This window comes from Brassica napus, chromosome C3 (genome assembly GCF_020379485.1).
Source record: "Brassica napus cultivar Da-Ae chromosome C3, Da-Ae, whole genome shotgun sequence".
Lineage (NCBI taxonomy): Eukaryota > Viridiplantae > Streptophyta > Magnoliopsida > Brassicales > Brassicaceae > Brassica > Brassica napus.
Window position 1 is genome coordinate 18,253,595 of NC_063446.1, and position 14,870 is coordinate 18,268,464.

General features: G+C 26.3%; 1 protein-coding gene and 1 long non-coding RNA gene across 4 annotated transcripts; one reads left to right on the plus strand and one right to left on the minus strand.

Moving 5' to 3' along the window:
* Positions 1–1,057: 1,057 nt before the first annotated feature.
* LOC106386153 (protein JINGUBANG) lies at positions 1,058–2,794 on the minus strand. The gene has a single exon (XM_013826041.3). The coding sequence runs from the start codon at positions 2,419–2,421 to the stop codon at positions 1,159–1,161; it is 1,263 nt and encodes a 420-aa protein (XP_013681495.2). The 5' UTR covers positions 2,422–2,794; the 3' UTR covers positions 1,058–1,158.
* Positions 2,795–11,339: 8,545 nt separating this feature from the next.
* LOC106400020 lies at positions 11,340–13,604 on the plus strand. Of its 3 annotated transcripts, none has more exons than XR_007321354.1 (6): positions 11,340–11,600; positions 11,708–11,964; positions 12,073–12,413; positions 12,491–12,624; positions 12,704–12,797; positions 12,870–13,604. It is a non-coding gene; the product is annotated as an uncharacterized LOC106400020 (long non-coding RNA). The 3 variants fall into 3 exon arrangements; XR_007321353.1 differs by having other exon boundaries at positions 11,343–11,600; positions 11,845–11,964; XR_007321352.1 differs by lacking the exon at positions 12,491–12,624 and having other exon boundaries at positions 11,347–11,600; positions 11,845–11,964.
* Positions 13,605–14,870: the final 1,266 nt, after the last annotated feature.

Sequence of the window (14,870 nt, forward strand, 5' to 3'; positions counted from 1 at the left end):
ATGTAAACAATTTTGTTTTGAATGGTTTTATGATGTTGTGGTTTGTATGAGCAGTTAATGTAAGCCGTTCAAAGTAAAAGCAGTTAATGTAAATATATTTAAATAGAGATGTAAACAATTTTGGTTATCCGAATGGGGTTATGATGTTTTGTTTTGTACTGTTGACAAGGAAAAACCATCTAAGCGCTTCTATATGTGCGAACAATTTTTGGAGTTCCTTGTGCAAGTTTCCTCTTGCATCTCTATGATCCTCCTTTCGTTTCATTTTATTCCTTGTTCTAAATTTTTTACATATATTTAAAAAAAAAACATTTATGTTATACCTTAATTAATACACATAATTAATACACAGTATTATTTGATTATGTTAATTAATAAATTAAAAGAATAAGGGTAAAATTGGAAAACTATCAAATAAATGTATTGAAAACATAAAAGGACATTTAAATGAAAATAAATGTTAAACTTTACAATGACAATTAAAATGAAACGGAAAAAATATTAATCTAATAATCTTTTGATTTTGGTATTCTAAATTAAGCTTTTACTTTCCTTTTATTTTTCTGCACAAAAATAAAATTATTCATGAAATATTTACATTTCTATCTAAGTTTGTCACTTTAATAAAGATATATATAGAGCAAAATCTATATTCGTTTTAAATCTACTTACAATATTGTGTACATGATAAAATTGGAGCAAACAAAAAAATCAAAAAGATGTTTAAAGCTAATACCATGAAGTTATGTCTTTTCCCGTAATTTGTCTCGCTATAAACAATACCGAATAGACAATCTACTTGTCCCCTTTTGGATAATTTTATATGCTATTGCACTAATATAATAGACTTCTTTAGCAAAGATTTTATAGCTACTTGGTTTGATTAGATTCTGGTGAGACCAAATTGCTAAGAATTAGATTTTTTAAACATGTACTGGAAACAGGGGACTCGCAGTCAACTCGAGTTTATGGTTTAATAGAAGCTCTGTTCTTTTATTCAAGTAACATACTCATCTCACACATTCCACACATTCATTTATTATCCCAAAACATAAACTCATCAAGAAAACGGATCAACATATATTAACAGAGGAAACAAATTACTAACATCAGCCACATATTTTGTATCCCATCCAACTTAATTTATTTTAAAACTTTTTATAAGGCTGGTTCCAAAATCTCCCAAACCTTAACTTGAGAGTCAAGTCCTCCACTGTAAATGTGATAAGAAGCCTCTGATTGTGTACCGGAATCACGTATGGCTCCGGTTAAGCATTTAACTGGTCCTCTGTGCCCCTCCAACACAGCCAGGCACGAATAATCCTCCGAAGAACATTTCCACAGCCTCACTGTCTTATCTGCAGAGCCACTACAGACTATGTCTGAAACAACCGCAAGGCAAAGAACAGACTCTGTGTGACCTCTTAGCACTCCAGCAACAGCAACGTGTCCACCTTCGTGGTCTCTTTCCCACACCAATATTGATCCGTCAGATCCACCCGAATACAACAGATTGTAACTGCTTAACGCCAACGCGTTAATACCCGAATCATGGTCTGACAATGTTGCAACCAAATAATGTTTCTTCTTTTTCTTTTTCTCCTCATCGAGGTTCTTCCTCCACACTTTAATTTTCCGGTCAGAAGACCCTGTGTATATATCTCCATTCTCGGACAGCTCAACAGCATTGATTGCATCGTCGTGGGCGTTTGTAATGGACTCTAGGCATTTAAAATCGGTGGTTCGCCAGATCTTGAGCGTCCGGTCCCATGAGACAGAATAGAGTAGTGCTCCATCTCTTGATAACGCTAAACCCGAAACCGCGTCTACATGGTGAACCCAAGAAGCTTTCTTGTGCCTCCTTATTTGGACTTGGTTGTTAGGCATCAAACACTTTGCCAAACGGTCACTCATCGTTGGCATCGTTGCTAAATGCATGTACTTTTTATTACTGGCTTCTGCCTCTTCAACGACGTCTTTTATCTTCCAGACACGTATCTTCTGATCTTGGTGTGCTGTGAAGAGTTTATCAGCCAATATTACCAATGACTTCACTGCTCCTCCGTCTCCTCTTTCTCCTGTTATCACATCGCCGTTGCTTGACGCTTCGGCTAATGTTTCCAACGTGCTTGCATTCCACAATCTTACAGCTCCATCGCTGGAGCCTGTGTAAAGTCTCTTTCCTGCAAGGGTTAGAGATGAAATGTAAGAGGATGTGTGACCGACAAGAGTAGCGATACATTGATGAAGTGCCTGCGAAATAGATATTTGATGATCTTCATGAGACCAATCTCCTTCTTCTTGAGTTCCGTGGCACCGTATCATATTGTTTCTTATGAAGGAATATTTGAATTGATTTATTGAACAACTTACCAAAGTTTGTAGAGTTTTTATACAGAGGAAAAAAGAAGATTGGTGCATAGAAAGGATACAGTTTGGGGGAAAGTAGTCGTGGAAACAACAATTGGCTCCAAGACTTGGACTATTCTTAATACTTATCAATTTGGACCCTTTACAATTGTGAGCAAATAAGAAAACGAAAAGAATAATGTGACGGGAGGGTGAGTAGGATGCAATATATATTTTAAATGTTCTATATATATTTGCACAATCTTGTTTGGTAGATTCCTTTCTCACAAAAAGTGGAGAAAAAAAGTTAAAAGTATGACCCTATAGTATTATTTACAAGCTAGAGACTAGAGTTGGGATGTGCTCCATGCGTTGTGACTTGTCTGACACCTGCTATTTTCTTAGACGCGAATATGAATATGATCTTACAGTAGATGTGGTAAAAAAAAAAAGAGAGAAAATGGTCTCGAATAGCAAAAAAAGGAAAATACAAAGGAAAATACAAGTTTTTGTTTACGAGCTAGCATTTAATATAAATGGCTAAAATCACCAAAATAAGTTTCTTTAAAAAGATAAAAAGATATATATATATATATATATATATTTCTGTTTAAGGATTGAAAATTTTCTTTTCAAAAAAATTCACGAAATTCTTTTTTTCAGCTTTTTTTTTGTTGGAAAACTTTTTTTCAGAAAACCTTTTTTTGCTATTCTTTTTTTCAAACTCTCTTTTTTTCTCAAAACAATTTAAAAAACTCTTTTGAATGTATATATATATATATATATATACATATATCATGAATTTGGGTTTATGAAGACTTTCTAAATAAGTATAATATCTTTTTAAAATTTAGTAAGATATTGATAAATATATATATACTAGATGATTTTCCAGTGCTCATGCACGGGTATAAATATTTATAAAATAAATATATTATAATAATTTATTAATAATTTATTTTAAATTTTTAATTATTCTGTTATTTATATTGTAATAAACATACATGGTTTATTTTAAATAGCATTATATTATTTTAATTAGACGTATAATTTTGGATATATAATATCTCGACTGTTTGGTTATTATTTAGATATATTAGATAACATTTACTTTTTTGATTCAACTAAGATACTTTTATTATACATATTAAAATTTTGATTACTTTTTTTTTGTTTTCATGTAGTTTGATTTTTGTCTTAGATTTGTATATATATTCTAGTAAGATTTTGTATAATTTAATATATGTTGTTTTAAGAATCAAACAGTAAAAGTAAACTAAAGTGTTGATTGATTCAAATTTCCATAAATAAATATAACAGTGATACTTAATTGTAATAGTTGGTTAATATATGTATAATATTATTTGAGAATTTCGTATTAAGTTAATAATATTTTGAGTTGCCTACAATTTATATGTATAATAATATTACTATAAATAAAAATATATTATTTTTTATTTAATGTTTGACTTTGTGTAAAAAAATTGGATTGGTCTAGTTACTCATTTGTGGGTATATTGTGTTACATGTATTCCATCAAATTTAGTATAACTATTTCTATCTAATTCAACCAAATTATATTTATTGTATTCATTGCATTAGTTTGGTTTTCATCTTAGATGTGTATATATATTTATGAATTGGCTATCTGTAATTTGTAAATATCCCCACGACTATGTTAATTTTATAGGATTTAGTAGTTTGGTATATGTTAATTTTCAAAAAATAGAATTACAAAAATAAAGTGATGATAGGTACAAAATTTCATAAAAACATAACTGATACATTCTAAAAAGGAATAATAACTCTTTACTTTACATTAATATCAATATTACTTTTCTAAACTTTCATTTTTATGAAATCACATTAAATATAAAAAATATTTCGTTTTAAGTTTTATAAATATTTTATTTATCATATATTTTATTTGAAAAATATAAAAGGGAACATAAAAAAAGAAAGATTATATTAAATTTTATTCATTAAAGATATCTTAGTTTATGTTATTTAAATTATTTTGTAATAATTTGAGAAATGATTGATTTAAATAAAATGCTTAATACTTTCAAAATATATATTATGTTGTTTAAAATTATTTATTTAAAAAGAAGATTATTTCTTTACTTTAAAATCAAGACTGTTTTTTGAACTTTCCTTATTATGAATTACACTATATAAAAAATACATTTTGTCAACGAAATATTTATACCAATAACAATTAAATATTTATAGCTCATGCACGGATATAAATTTTTATAAAATTAATATATTATAATAATTGATTGCTATTTATTTTAAATTTTAAATTAATTTATAATTTTTGTGCATGATTAATATTAATAATATTACATTACTTTAGTTAGACATATTATTTTAGATATGTTATATCTAGTCGATTTTGTTTACAGTCAATTTAGTTATCATTTGAGTATATTCGATTGCATCTATTTTTCTGAATTCAACTATTAAATATTTTATTCTAAATATATTAAAATTTTCATTAATTTTCTTATTTGCATTTAGGTTGGTTGTTATATTAAATATGTAAATATATTTTAGGAAAATTATGTATACCTTAAGATAGATTGTGCCTAGAATAAAATAAAAAATAAACTAAAGTGTCTGATTCCAAATTACATAAATTAATATAAAGATAATACTCTAAAGTCTCATGTATATATATAAGTACTTACATAAATAACTCATACATTTTTGGAAATTCATGAACATATATCAATATTTACAATAATTGAAATATTTTATAAATTCTAAATAATTTTATGCCTTAGATTTATTGAACGGTAAATTGAAATTTATTTTAAATAATTTTAAATTTGATTTTGTATCTTGATTATATATTAAGTTCTACAAACATAAAAAATTTAAAAGCAAATTATATATTAAGAAAACATATAATTTTAATAATGAAAAATATAATATATCTCACTCGTTAAAGTATATAGTGTTATGCTATTTTAAAATATTATGTAATTATTTGATTTGCTTTGGTATTCACATTATATACAAATATATATTTTCATATAAGAAAATATAGATATAAAGAAACTATTTTATTACTTGAAAATTATATTTTCTGTTAATTATAAATATGTTTAATGGAATATTACTATTTTTGAACTTTCCTTTTTAATAAAATCTCTATTATATATACATATATTTTCGTTTTTAAATTTGCTTTTTAAACTCTATAAATATTTCTTTTTATTATATATGTTATTTGGAAAATTTTAAAAAGGAAACTGAATAAAAAATTAATAATAGTATTTAAATGTAATATTTTTAATTCACTAAAGGTATCAGTGTAATCAACCGTCGTGAGAGTTAACGTGAGCGCGACACATAGGAAACTGGCTTCTCAAATAATATTATAGAGATTATTTGATTTGCTTTGGTATTCACATTATATACAAATATATATTTTCATATAAGAAAATATAGATATAAAGAAACTATTTTATTGCTTCAAAATTATATTTTCTGTTATTTATTTTTAATGGAATGTTACTATTTTTGAACTTTCCTTTTTTGTGAAATCTCTATTATATATACTTATATTTTCGTTTTTAAATTTACTTTTTAAACTCTATAGATATTTCCTTTTTATTATATATGTTATTTGAAATTTTTTTAAAAAGAAACTGAATAAAAAATAAATAATAGTATGTAAACGTAATATTTTTAACTCACCAAGGGTATCAGTGTAATCAACCATCGTGAGAGTTAACGTGAGAGCGACACATAGAAAACTGACTTCTCAAATAATATTTTATATATATATATATATATATATATATATATATATATATATAATATTTTCATAAAATTTAGGAAAACTTTCATATGTGTATTTAAAAATACATTCTTAAATGTGTATTCAAGAAGACATTCATCAAAATATATTTACGAATATTTCACTAAATTTTATTTATATGTATATTTAGTAAGATATTCTTAAATATGTTCAAAATCTTGCTAAAATATTTTTGAAAGGCCTTTCTGAATATTATATCTAATTTTTTTATAACAATATTATACATATTTTAAAGAATATTCATAAATTTTAAAAGATGTTATATATTGAGTAATATTTTCTTAAATATGTATATAAATCAAATTCAAAAAGATGTCAACTACATTTGAGAAAAACTTTCTAGATATCCGTCTGAGTTATATTTAAGAAGTCTATTTACACATTTATGAAAGCATTCATGAATTGGGAAAATAAATTTACAAAGTTAAGAAGATATCATACACATCTAAAAAATTCTTTGTAATTTATTTTAGAGATTTTTTTCTAAAAGAAAGATTTCCTAAAAGAAGTTATTAGTGAGTTTAGAAGACAAAAGCTTAAAAAGCTATTAGTGAGTTTTGGGCTTAAAAATAAACAGATAGTAAAATTGCTATAAATCAATAATGTAAAGATGAGAACAACTATTATTTATAAAGTATCAACATATAGATAATTAATAATTATTTATTTATGGAGATTTTTCATATTCTTCAAAAGTATCTTTCAATTGATCTACATAACAAAATTTTAGATGAATTTATTTCATAAAATATTTGTATAGATTTGAAATTCTGATTACTAATATTGATATCATTCGTAAAATATATTTAATGGATTTTTGGATTATTCATATAAAATGATATGTATTAGATGTTCAAGTTTATAAGAAATTATACTATTGATATTAATGATTAATTAAAATAAATAGTAGAATTATTCATAACAAGTAATTATTTCATCTTGAACTCTTCAAAATTTAAAATACATATAAAAACACATGAAGTAAAATCTATACTATTATTTGAGACGTGAATTTGCTTATTTGCCATGTTCTCCATGATTTTAGGTTGATTCATTAGTTTTAATAAACAACTAGAGCTTGACCGTAAATCCACACAGTGTTATTTTTATAGAATAAACATATATGAATGTTATTTTTATAGAATAAACATATATGAATTTTTTTACAACACAAACATGTAATGATTGCAAACACATACGTTCGTACAGGTATTTGTTCAATTTGTAATATATAATATTTATGATAAATCGACGGTTATTGTAAAAATTGGTTAGAAAATAATCCGGTTAGAGAATTATTGTAAGTTTGGTTAGAGAATATTCTAACAAAATGAAGAATTTGTGATTAATTAAGAGAGAAATACTTTTTGGATTAGACATGTTTTATATGAATTACAGATGGATCATTAATTACTAAACGGATGAGCAATATAGATGGGTCGTAGAAAATAGATTAAAAGTGTAGATATTCTTGCAATACGAGGATAAATATAAGGTCATATTTCATTTTTTTAAATAAACAAAATTATAAGCATATTGGTATCCCCTATATATTAATTGGGAATCATTTGAAAAATTAGAATCTTAATTTTATATTAATTAAAAAAACCCCAAATCCTAGGTGGCATTCTAAATGCCTTCTAAATTCAATTTCAAAGAATTCTATAGCATCTAATATAAAATATAGTTTAATCTAATGGTGTCACATTATTCCATAATTATATAACACTAGAGAACATTATATTAACCAAAAATATTAGAAGTATGTATTCTTTCCTTAAATAAAAGTTACAGAGTTACCTAATATGATTTACATATAAATAGCAATTAATGATTATGAATAATAAAGATTTGATAACAATTTTTGCATCCTTCTTCATTTTTGTTTAAATTTATATTATTAAAAAAAATTAAACAATCACATTAACCATATAATAAAAAATTATATTTTTTCTTATATGTTATATTTTGAATATTTTAAAATGACTTTAAATTACCAAAATGAGAAAACCTTATATGTTATTTTTTTTAAAACGATTTTAAAATACAAAAAATAAGGACACCTTATATGTTATATTTTTCTTATATATTAGAATTTTCTTATACGTTATATTTTGAAATTTTTTAAAACAATTTTAAATTACAAAAATGTAAGTTTTCCTTAAATATACGACTAAAAACATTAAAATGACATGTATCAATTCGATTGTTGATTTGAAAGCTTTCAAAACCATATGGAAGATAAAAGTCAAAATAATTTAATTGTGGAAACAATACTGTTCATTTTTTTCAAGAATGTATTCGAGAAAAAAAATAAGGTTTTTATGTCATAATTTGTTTAATGTCCACTAGAGAACATTATATTAACCTAAAATATAAGAAGTGTGTATTCTTTCCATAAATAAAAGGTACGGAATTACCTAAAATGATTTACATATATATGACAATTAAAGATTATGAATAATAAAGATTTGATAACAATTTTTGCATCCTTCTTCATTTTTGTTTAATTTTGTATTATTAAAAAAATAAACAATCACATTAACCATATAGTAAAAAAATTAGATTTTTTCTTATATGTTATATTTTGAATTTTTTAAAATGACTTTAAATTACAAAAATAAGGAAACCTTATATGTTATATTTTTTTTTTTAAAAACGACTTTAAAAAATAAAAATGAGGACACCTTATATGTTATATTTTTCTTATATGTTCGATTTTTTCTTATATGTTATATTTTGAATTTTTTTAAAACGACTTTAAATTACAAAAATGTAAGTTTTCCTTAAGTATACGATTAAAAAACATTAAAATGACATGTATCAGTTCGATGGTTGTTTTGAAAGCTTTCAAAACCATATGTAAGATAAAAGTGAAAATAATTCAACTGTGAAAACAATACTGTTCACTTTTTCAAGAATGTGTTCGAGGAAAAAAATAAGATTTTTATGTCATAATTTGTTTAATGTCCACTAGAGAACATTATATTAACCTCAAATATAGGAAGTGTGTATTCTTTCCCTAAATAAAAGCTACAAAATTACCTAATATGATTTACATATATATGGCAATTAATGATTATGAATAATAAAGATTTGATAACAATTTTTGCATCTTTCTTCATTTTGTTTCATTTTATATTATTAAAAAAAAACAATCACATTAACCATATAATAAAAAAATTAAAATTTTCTTATATGTTATATTTGGAATTTTTTAAAATGACATTAAATTACAAAAATGAAGAAACCTTATATATTATATATTTTTTTTAAACGACTTTAAAATACAAAAATGAGGACATCTTATATGTTATATTTTTTCTTATATGTTATATTTTGAATTTTTTAAAACGACTTTAAATTACAAAAATGTAAGTTTTCCTTAAGTATACGACTAAAAACATTAAAATGACATGTATCAATTCGATGGTTGATTGAAAAGCTTTCAAAACCATATGGAAGATAAAAGTCAAAATAATTCAACTGTGAAAACAATAATGTTCACTTTTTCAAGAATGTGTTCGAGGAAAAAAATAAGGTTTTTATGTCATAATTTGTTTAATGTCCACTAGAGAACATTATATTAACCTAAAATATAAGAAGTGTGTATTCTTTCTCTAAATAAAAGTTACAAAAGTACCTAATATGATTTACATATATATGGCAATTAATGATTATGAATAATAAAGATTTGATAACAATTTTTGCATCCTTCTTCATTTTGTTTAATTTTATATTATTAAAAAATAAACAATCACATTAACCATATAATATTTTTTTTTTCTTGTATGTTATATTTGGAATTTTTTAAAATGACATTAAATTACAAAAAATGAGGAAACCTTATCTGTTATATTTTTTTTTAAAAACGTCTTTAAAATACAAAAATGAGGACACCTTATATGTTATATTTTTCTTATATGTTATATTTTTTCTTATATGTTATATTTTGAATTTTTTTAAAACGACTTTAAATTACAAAAATGTTAGTTTTCCTTAAGTATACGACTAAAAACATTAAAATGACATGTATCAATTCGATGGTTGATTGGAAAGCTTTCAAAACCATATGGAAGATAAAAGTCAAAATAATTCAACTATGAAAACAATAATGTTCACTTTTTCAAGAATGTGTTCGAGGAAAAAAATAAGGTTTTTATGTCATAATTTGTTTAATGTCCACTAGAGAACATTATATTAACCTAAAATATAAGAAGTGTGTATTCTTTCTCTAAATAAAAGTTACAAAATTACCTAATATGATTTACATATATATGGCAATTAATGATTATGAATAATAAAGATTTGATAACAATTTTTGCATCCTTCTTCATTTTGTTTAATTTTATATTATTAAAAAAATAAACAATCACATTAACCATATAATAAAAAAAAATTTCTTATATGTTATATTTGGAATTTTTTAAAATGACATTAAATTACAAAAAATGAGGAAACCTTATCTGTTATATATTTTTTTTTAAAACGTCTTTAAAATACAAAAATGAGGACACCTTATATGTTATATTTTTCTTATATGTTAGATTTTTTCTTATATGTTATATTTTGATTTTTTTTTAAAACGACTTTAAATTACAAAAATGTTAGTTTTCCTTAAGTATACGACTAAAAACATTAAAATGACATGTATCAATTCGATGGTTGATTTGAATGCTTTCAAAACATATGGAAGATATAAGTTAAAATAATTCAACTGTGAAAACAATACTGTTCACTTTTTTCAAGAATGTGTTCGATGGAAAAAATAAAGTTTTTATGTCATAATTTGTTTAATGTCCAATCCGATCAACCTATGATGTATTAATTATAGTTTCGTTCCATCATTTTAATAAAAATTGATCTGATCCATCGGAAAGTAATTATATAATAACAACAAAAAATATTGTATATATAAAAATAAAATTATCAAATATATAAAAAAGAAATTATCGATAATATATAGAAATAAACTCACCCTGCACAAGGCGGAGGTGTTATCCTAGTATATGGTATTCAATCAACGAGTATGTTTAGATTGCAAGAGTGAATCACAATACTAAAAGGGGAATATGGCAAGCATAGAGGGATGCCACATCAGTTAAAATAATCATCCAATCAAATGTTTCTAAATTACCATGTCATTCTTTTGTTAATCGAGATAGATTGGCCCATTTTTAACGAGCCCGAGCCTCTTTCTAAATACACTGCTTCCGAGTCGTCTCCGTCTCTTCGCCTTCAAGATCATCGCTCCGACTTCTGCAATCCAACAGCTTCCATCGAACAACTATATACGACCTCCATACAACAAATTGCATTACAAAGAGCTCAAAAAAACTCAAAAGAGCTAGACGTCGTACCGCTGCAGTGGCCGATTATCGGAAAAAACTCAAATAGCTCGAGTCCCGAGTTCGAACAGGTTCGAATAGTCTACTCCGCCCTATTCGAATTCGCCCAGATTCAATTGCATCATTCTATAGAATATGTACTTTAGTTCGAAAAGGGTTTGATTTGCGTTGAATCTAGGTCTCCTTGGCGTCTCAATCTGGGGGCATCGGATTTAATTGAAATTTGTTTACTTTAAGCTCTCGATTCTAAGGTTAGGTACTGTCTCAGCTCTTTGAACGATGATTAACAACAAAGAGGGATTTGTGGTCTTGCAGCTAGGGATAACTTGAGAGGATCTAAAAAGGAATTCAACAAAACTGAAGATGATCTCAAGTCTCTCCAAAGTGTTGGTCAGATCATCGGAGAAGTCCTTCGACCTCTCGATAATGAAAGATGTAACCTTTCCCTCTCTCTCTCTCTCTCTCTCTCTCTCTAGCTAATAACCCTATTTTGCTTCTGTGAGATTATTGCTCATTGAATGTTTTGTTCTTGTGTCCTCATAGTGATTGTCAAAGCTAGCAGCGGTCCTCGGTATGTGGTAGGCTGCCGTAGCAAAGTGGATAAGGAGAAGCTGATCTCAGCAACTCGAGTTGTTCTTGATATGACCACACTAACAATTATGAGAGCCCTTCCCCGAGAAGTAAGATCCTTGCATCTGATCCTCTCCAGCAGCCATTTTCACCCCTGACATCCCTTCCAATCATCCTAGCACAAGAGAAACCAAGAAGAAAAACAACATCAATGTCATGCATATATAAAGGAAGAGAAAGAATTATGAGTTATGAGACAGCTCAGTCATTGTAGAGAACTATAATTTGCTCCAATAATAAACAGTGGTCAACAGGTCAGTTTTACTTAATTTTAGTCTAGAGATGTCATCATTTTCGTTTTGGATCAATGCTATTTATTTTTATATTCCAGATATTGTTTGAGCTCTTGGCCTAGGTGGAATTGCCGTAGGAATGATAAAAGAAAAAATACTTGGTTTAGGCAAGTATATGCTATTCAAAGAAATACATCTTTTTGATTCCTCTGAGCCATTTTGAAGCTTGAAGGTTCACTGGGAATATACTTCAGGCTCTTTATAAGTTTCCCACTTAGGTTTGATTTTGTTTCTTTCTGTCTTTTCCCCAGGCGTTTACTCAGCATTTGAGTATATATGTGGGTGATGCTGAAGAAGTATCACAACACTATAAATTGATGTCAAGACATACAAGAGATTGTTTGGGTACGTGCTTCTTCCTTTTAACCTCGACATGATCTATGTTTCATTGTCTGATAAAGTTATGATATATTGTAGGAGTGTCCTTTAGATGTTACGCCTACATATCCGTTTCAGGTTAAGAGTATGTGCAGTTGTCTGATTGTCTCATTGAAACGCTTAACAAAGATGAAGTGTACTGATTAGCTGTTGCAACTGCAAATTCCTCCCTGAACAAGCCTCCTGCTACTCATCATTACAGTGCCTTTCAAACCCACACACCATCAATGGCCACCTTGAACCTTATGTTCTCTGACTTGAAAGCTGGTTGTTGTGCCAACACGGTCGAAGCCTGACTTCTTAGGTTCGGTGCGGCCTGTAATGTGAAGAAAGGGAGAGAGCTCATAAGACCGACATGCTGTATCGTCATCATTTCATCATTAGTTAACTATCATAATGGTCCAGTTTTTGGTTGGGTCACAAAACCTTTGATGGGTCTCACGTTTGGTGGGTCACTCCCAACTAAATTTTGTAAATTTTTTTTATTCACAGCAACTTTTGTTTCATGGTCGAAAGCTCAAATCCACGTCAGTCAGTTGCCTCCGATGGGTCTTCTTCATCTCCTTCTATTGTATTCTTTTCTATATTGTTTCTATATTGTAAAATACATGTATTAGCCTACCACTTCTTCTCTGATTCAAACTGTTTTCACAAATCAAATTCACCAGTTTTGTATATTATAAGTTAGCTGTTTTTTTTGTTTTTCGTCTAGAAATTTGAGTTCATTCATGTTCATGTTTATTTATAAAGATCTATAATATTTTTTTTTCTACGTTTCAGATACTACATTACCATCCACTTATATTGTAGAATAAGAGAATCCATAAAATTGATTCTCTAGATGATTAAGAGTATTATAATTCTTATGAGGAATTTTGTGGACCATTTTTTTAATTAAATTTTACATTGCAGATAAGTGTATGTGAAGTGTTTCTCAGACTAATGATTAGTTTATTATTGTAGCTTAATGAATGTGTTAGTTTAACAAATACCAATGCCGAATTATAACTTAGGCATACTTGATAGTCGTAAAGTTCTGACTAATACAATAAAACCAATGTTTTGAAATCCGACATGGAAACTGAACTAGAAGACTGACCAGGTTATCGAACAGTCAGTTAATAAATTAATTAATTTAATTAAATAATAATATATTAGCTATTAAAATATAATACATATTTTATGTTTTAAGAATATTTAGAAAACACTTAAATTTTTTTATTTTTTTATTATCATTTAACATACAAAATATCAAAAAGTAATTCAGACTATTTAACAATATTGTAACAAGTTAATAGTTATGACATCTACTAAAAAAATATCAAGACTTGAAATCCATTAGTATTTAAATGTAAATAGTGAAATGTGAATAGTAAAATTGAACTTTAAATCCAGAAAAAAAAACAAAATTAAATAATAAAATGTTATAATAGAATGTCAATAACAAAAAAAAACTAATATCGGCCAAATTACATCAACTAATTTTGGTTCTCTCTATCATCATTCGCTTAATTTTTTCTTATGGCATAAATCTTCATCAGAATCTAAAAAACACAAATAAATCACAAATTAAATAATATAAATGAGATTCACGGAAAAAAATAATCAAAAACAAGCAGAAGATACATATTCGACATCCGGATGTAGACAAAGATATCAGTATTTTTTTTAATATGAATAAAAACAAATCTTAATAACATAAATAAAAAATCTAAAAAATAAATAAAAGTTACTTAAACCAGTAGTTCAACCGGTTATCGAGTTCCAGATTTTAGTTGTTTTTTGCGGTTTTACTAGGGTTTTAAATAATGGGTTTTCATAAAACCCAGCCAGATTATATTTGAGTCACCATATTAACCGGTTTAAGCATGGATACATGCCGGGTTTCAAAACACTGAATAAAACCCATACCACCATTGTACATAAAAACATTACCATATCCCACAATCTCTACAACACAAATTTGAAATTACTCCAATTGAGAAAGATTCTTATGAAAACCGGGTCCAAATAAGAAATGAACACAATCCAGTAAAATCA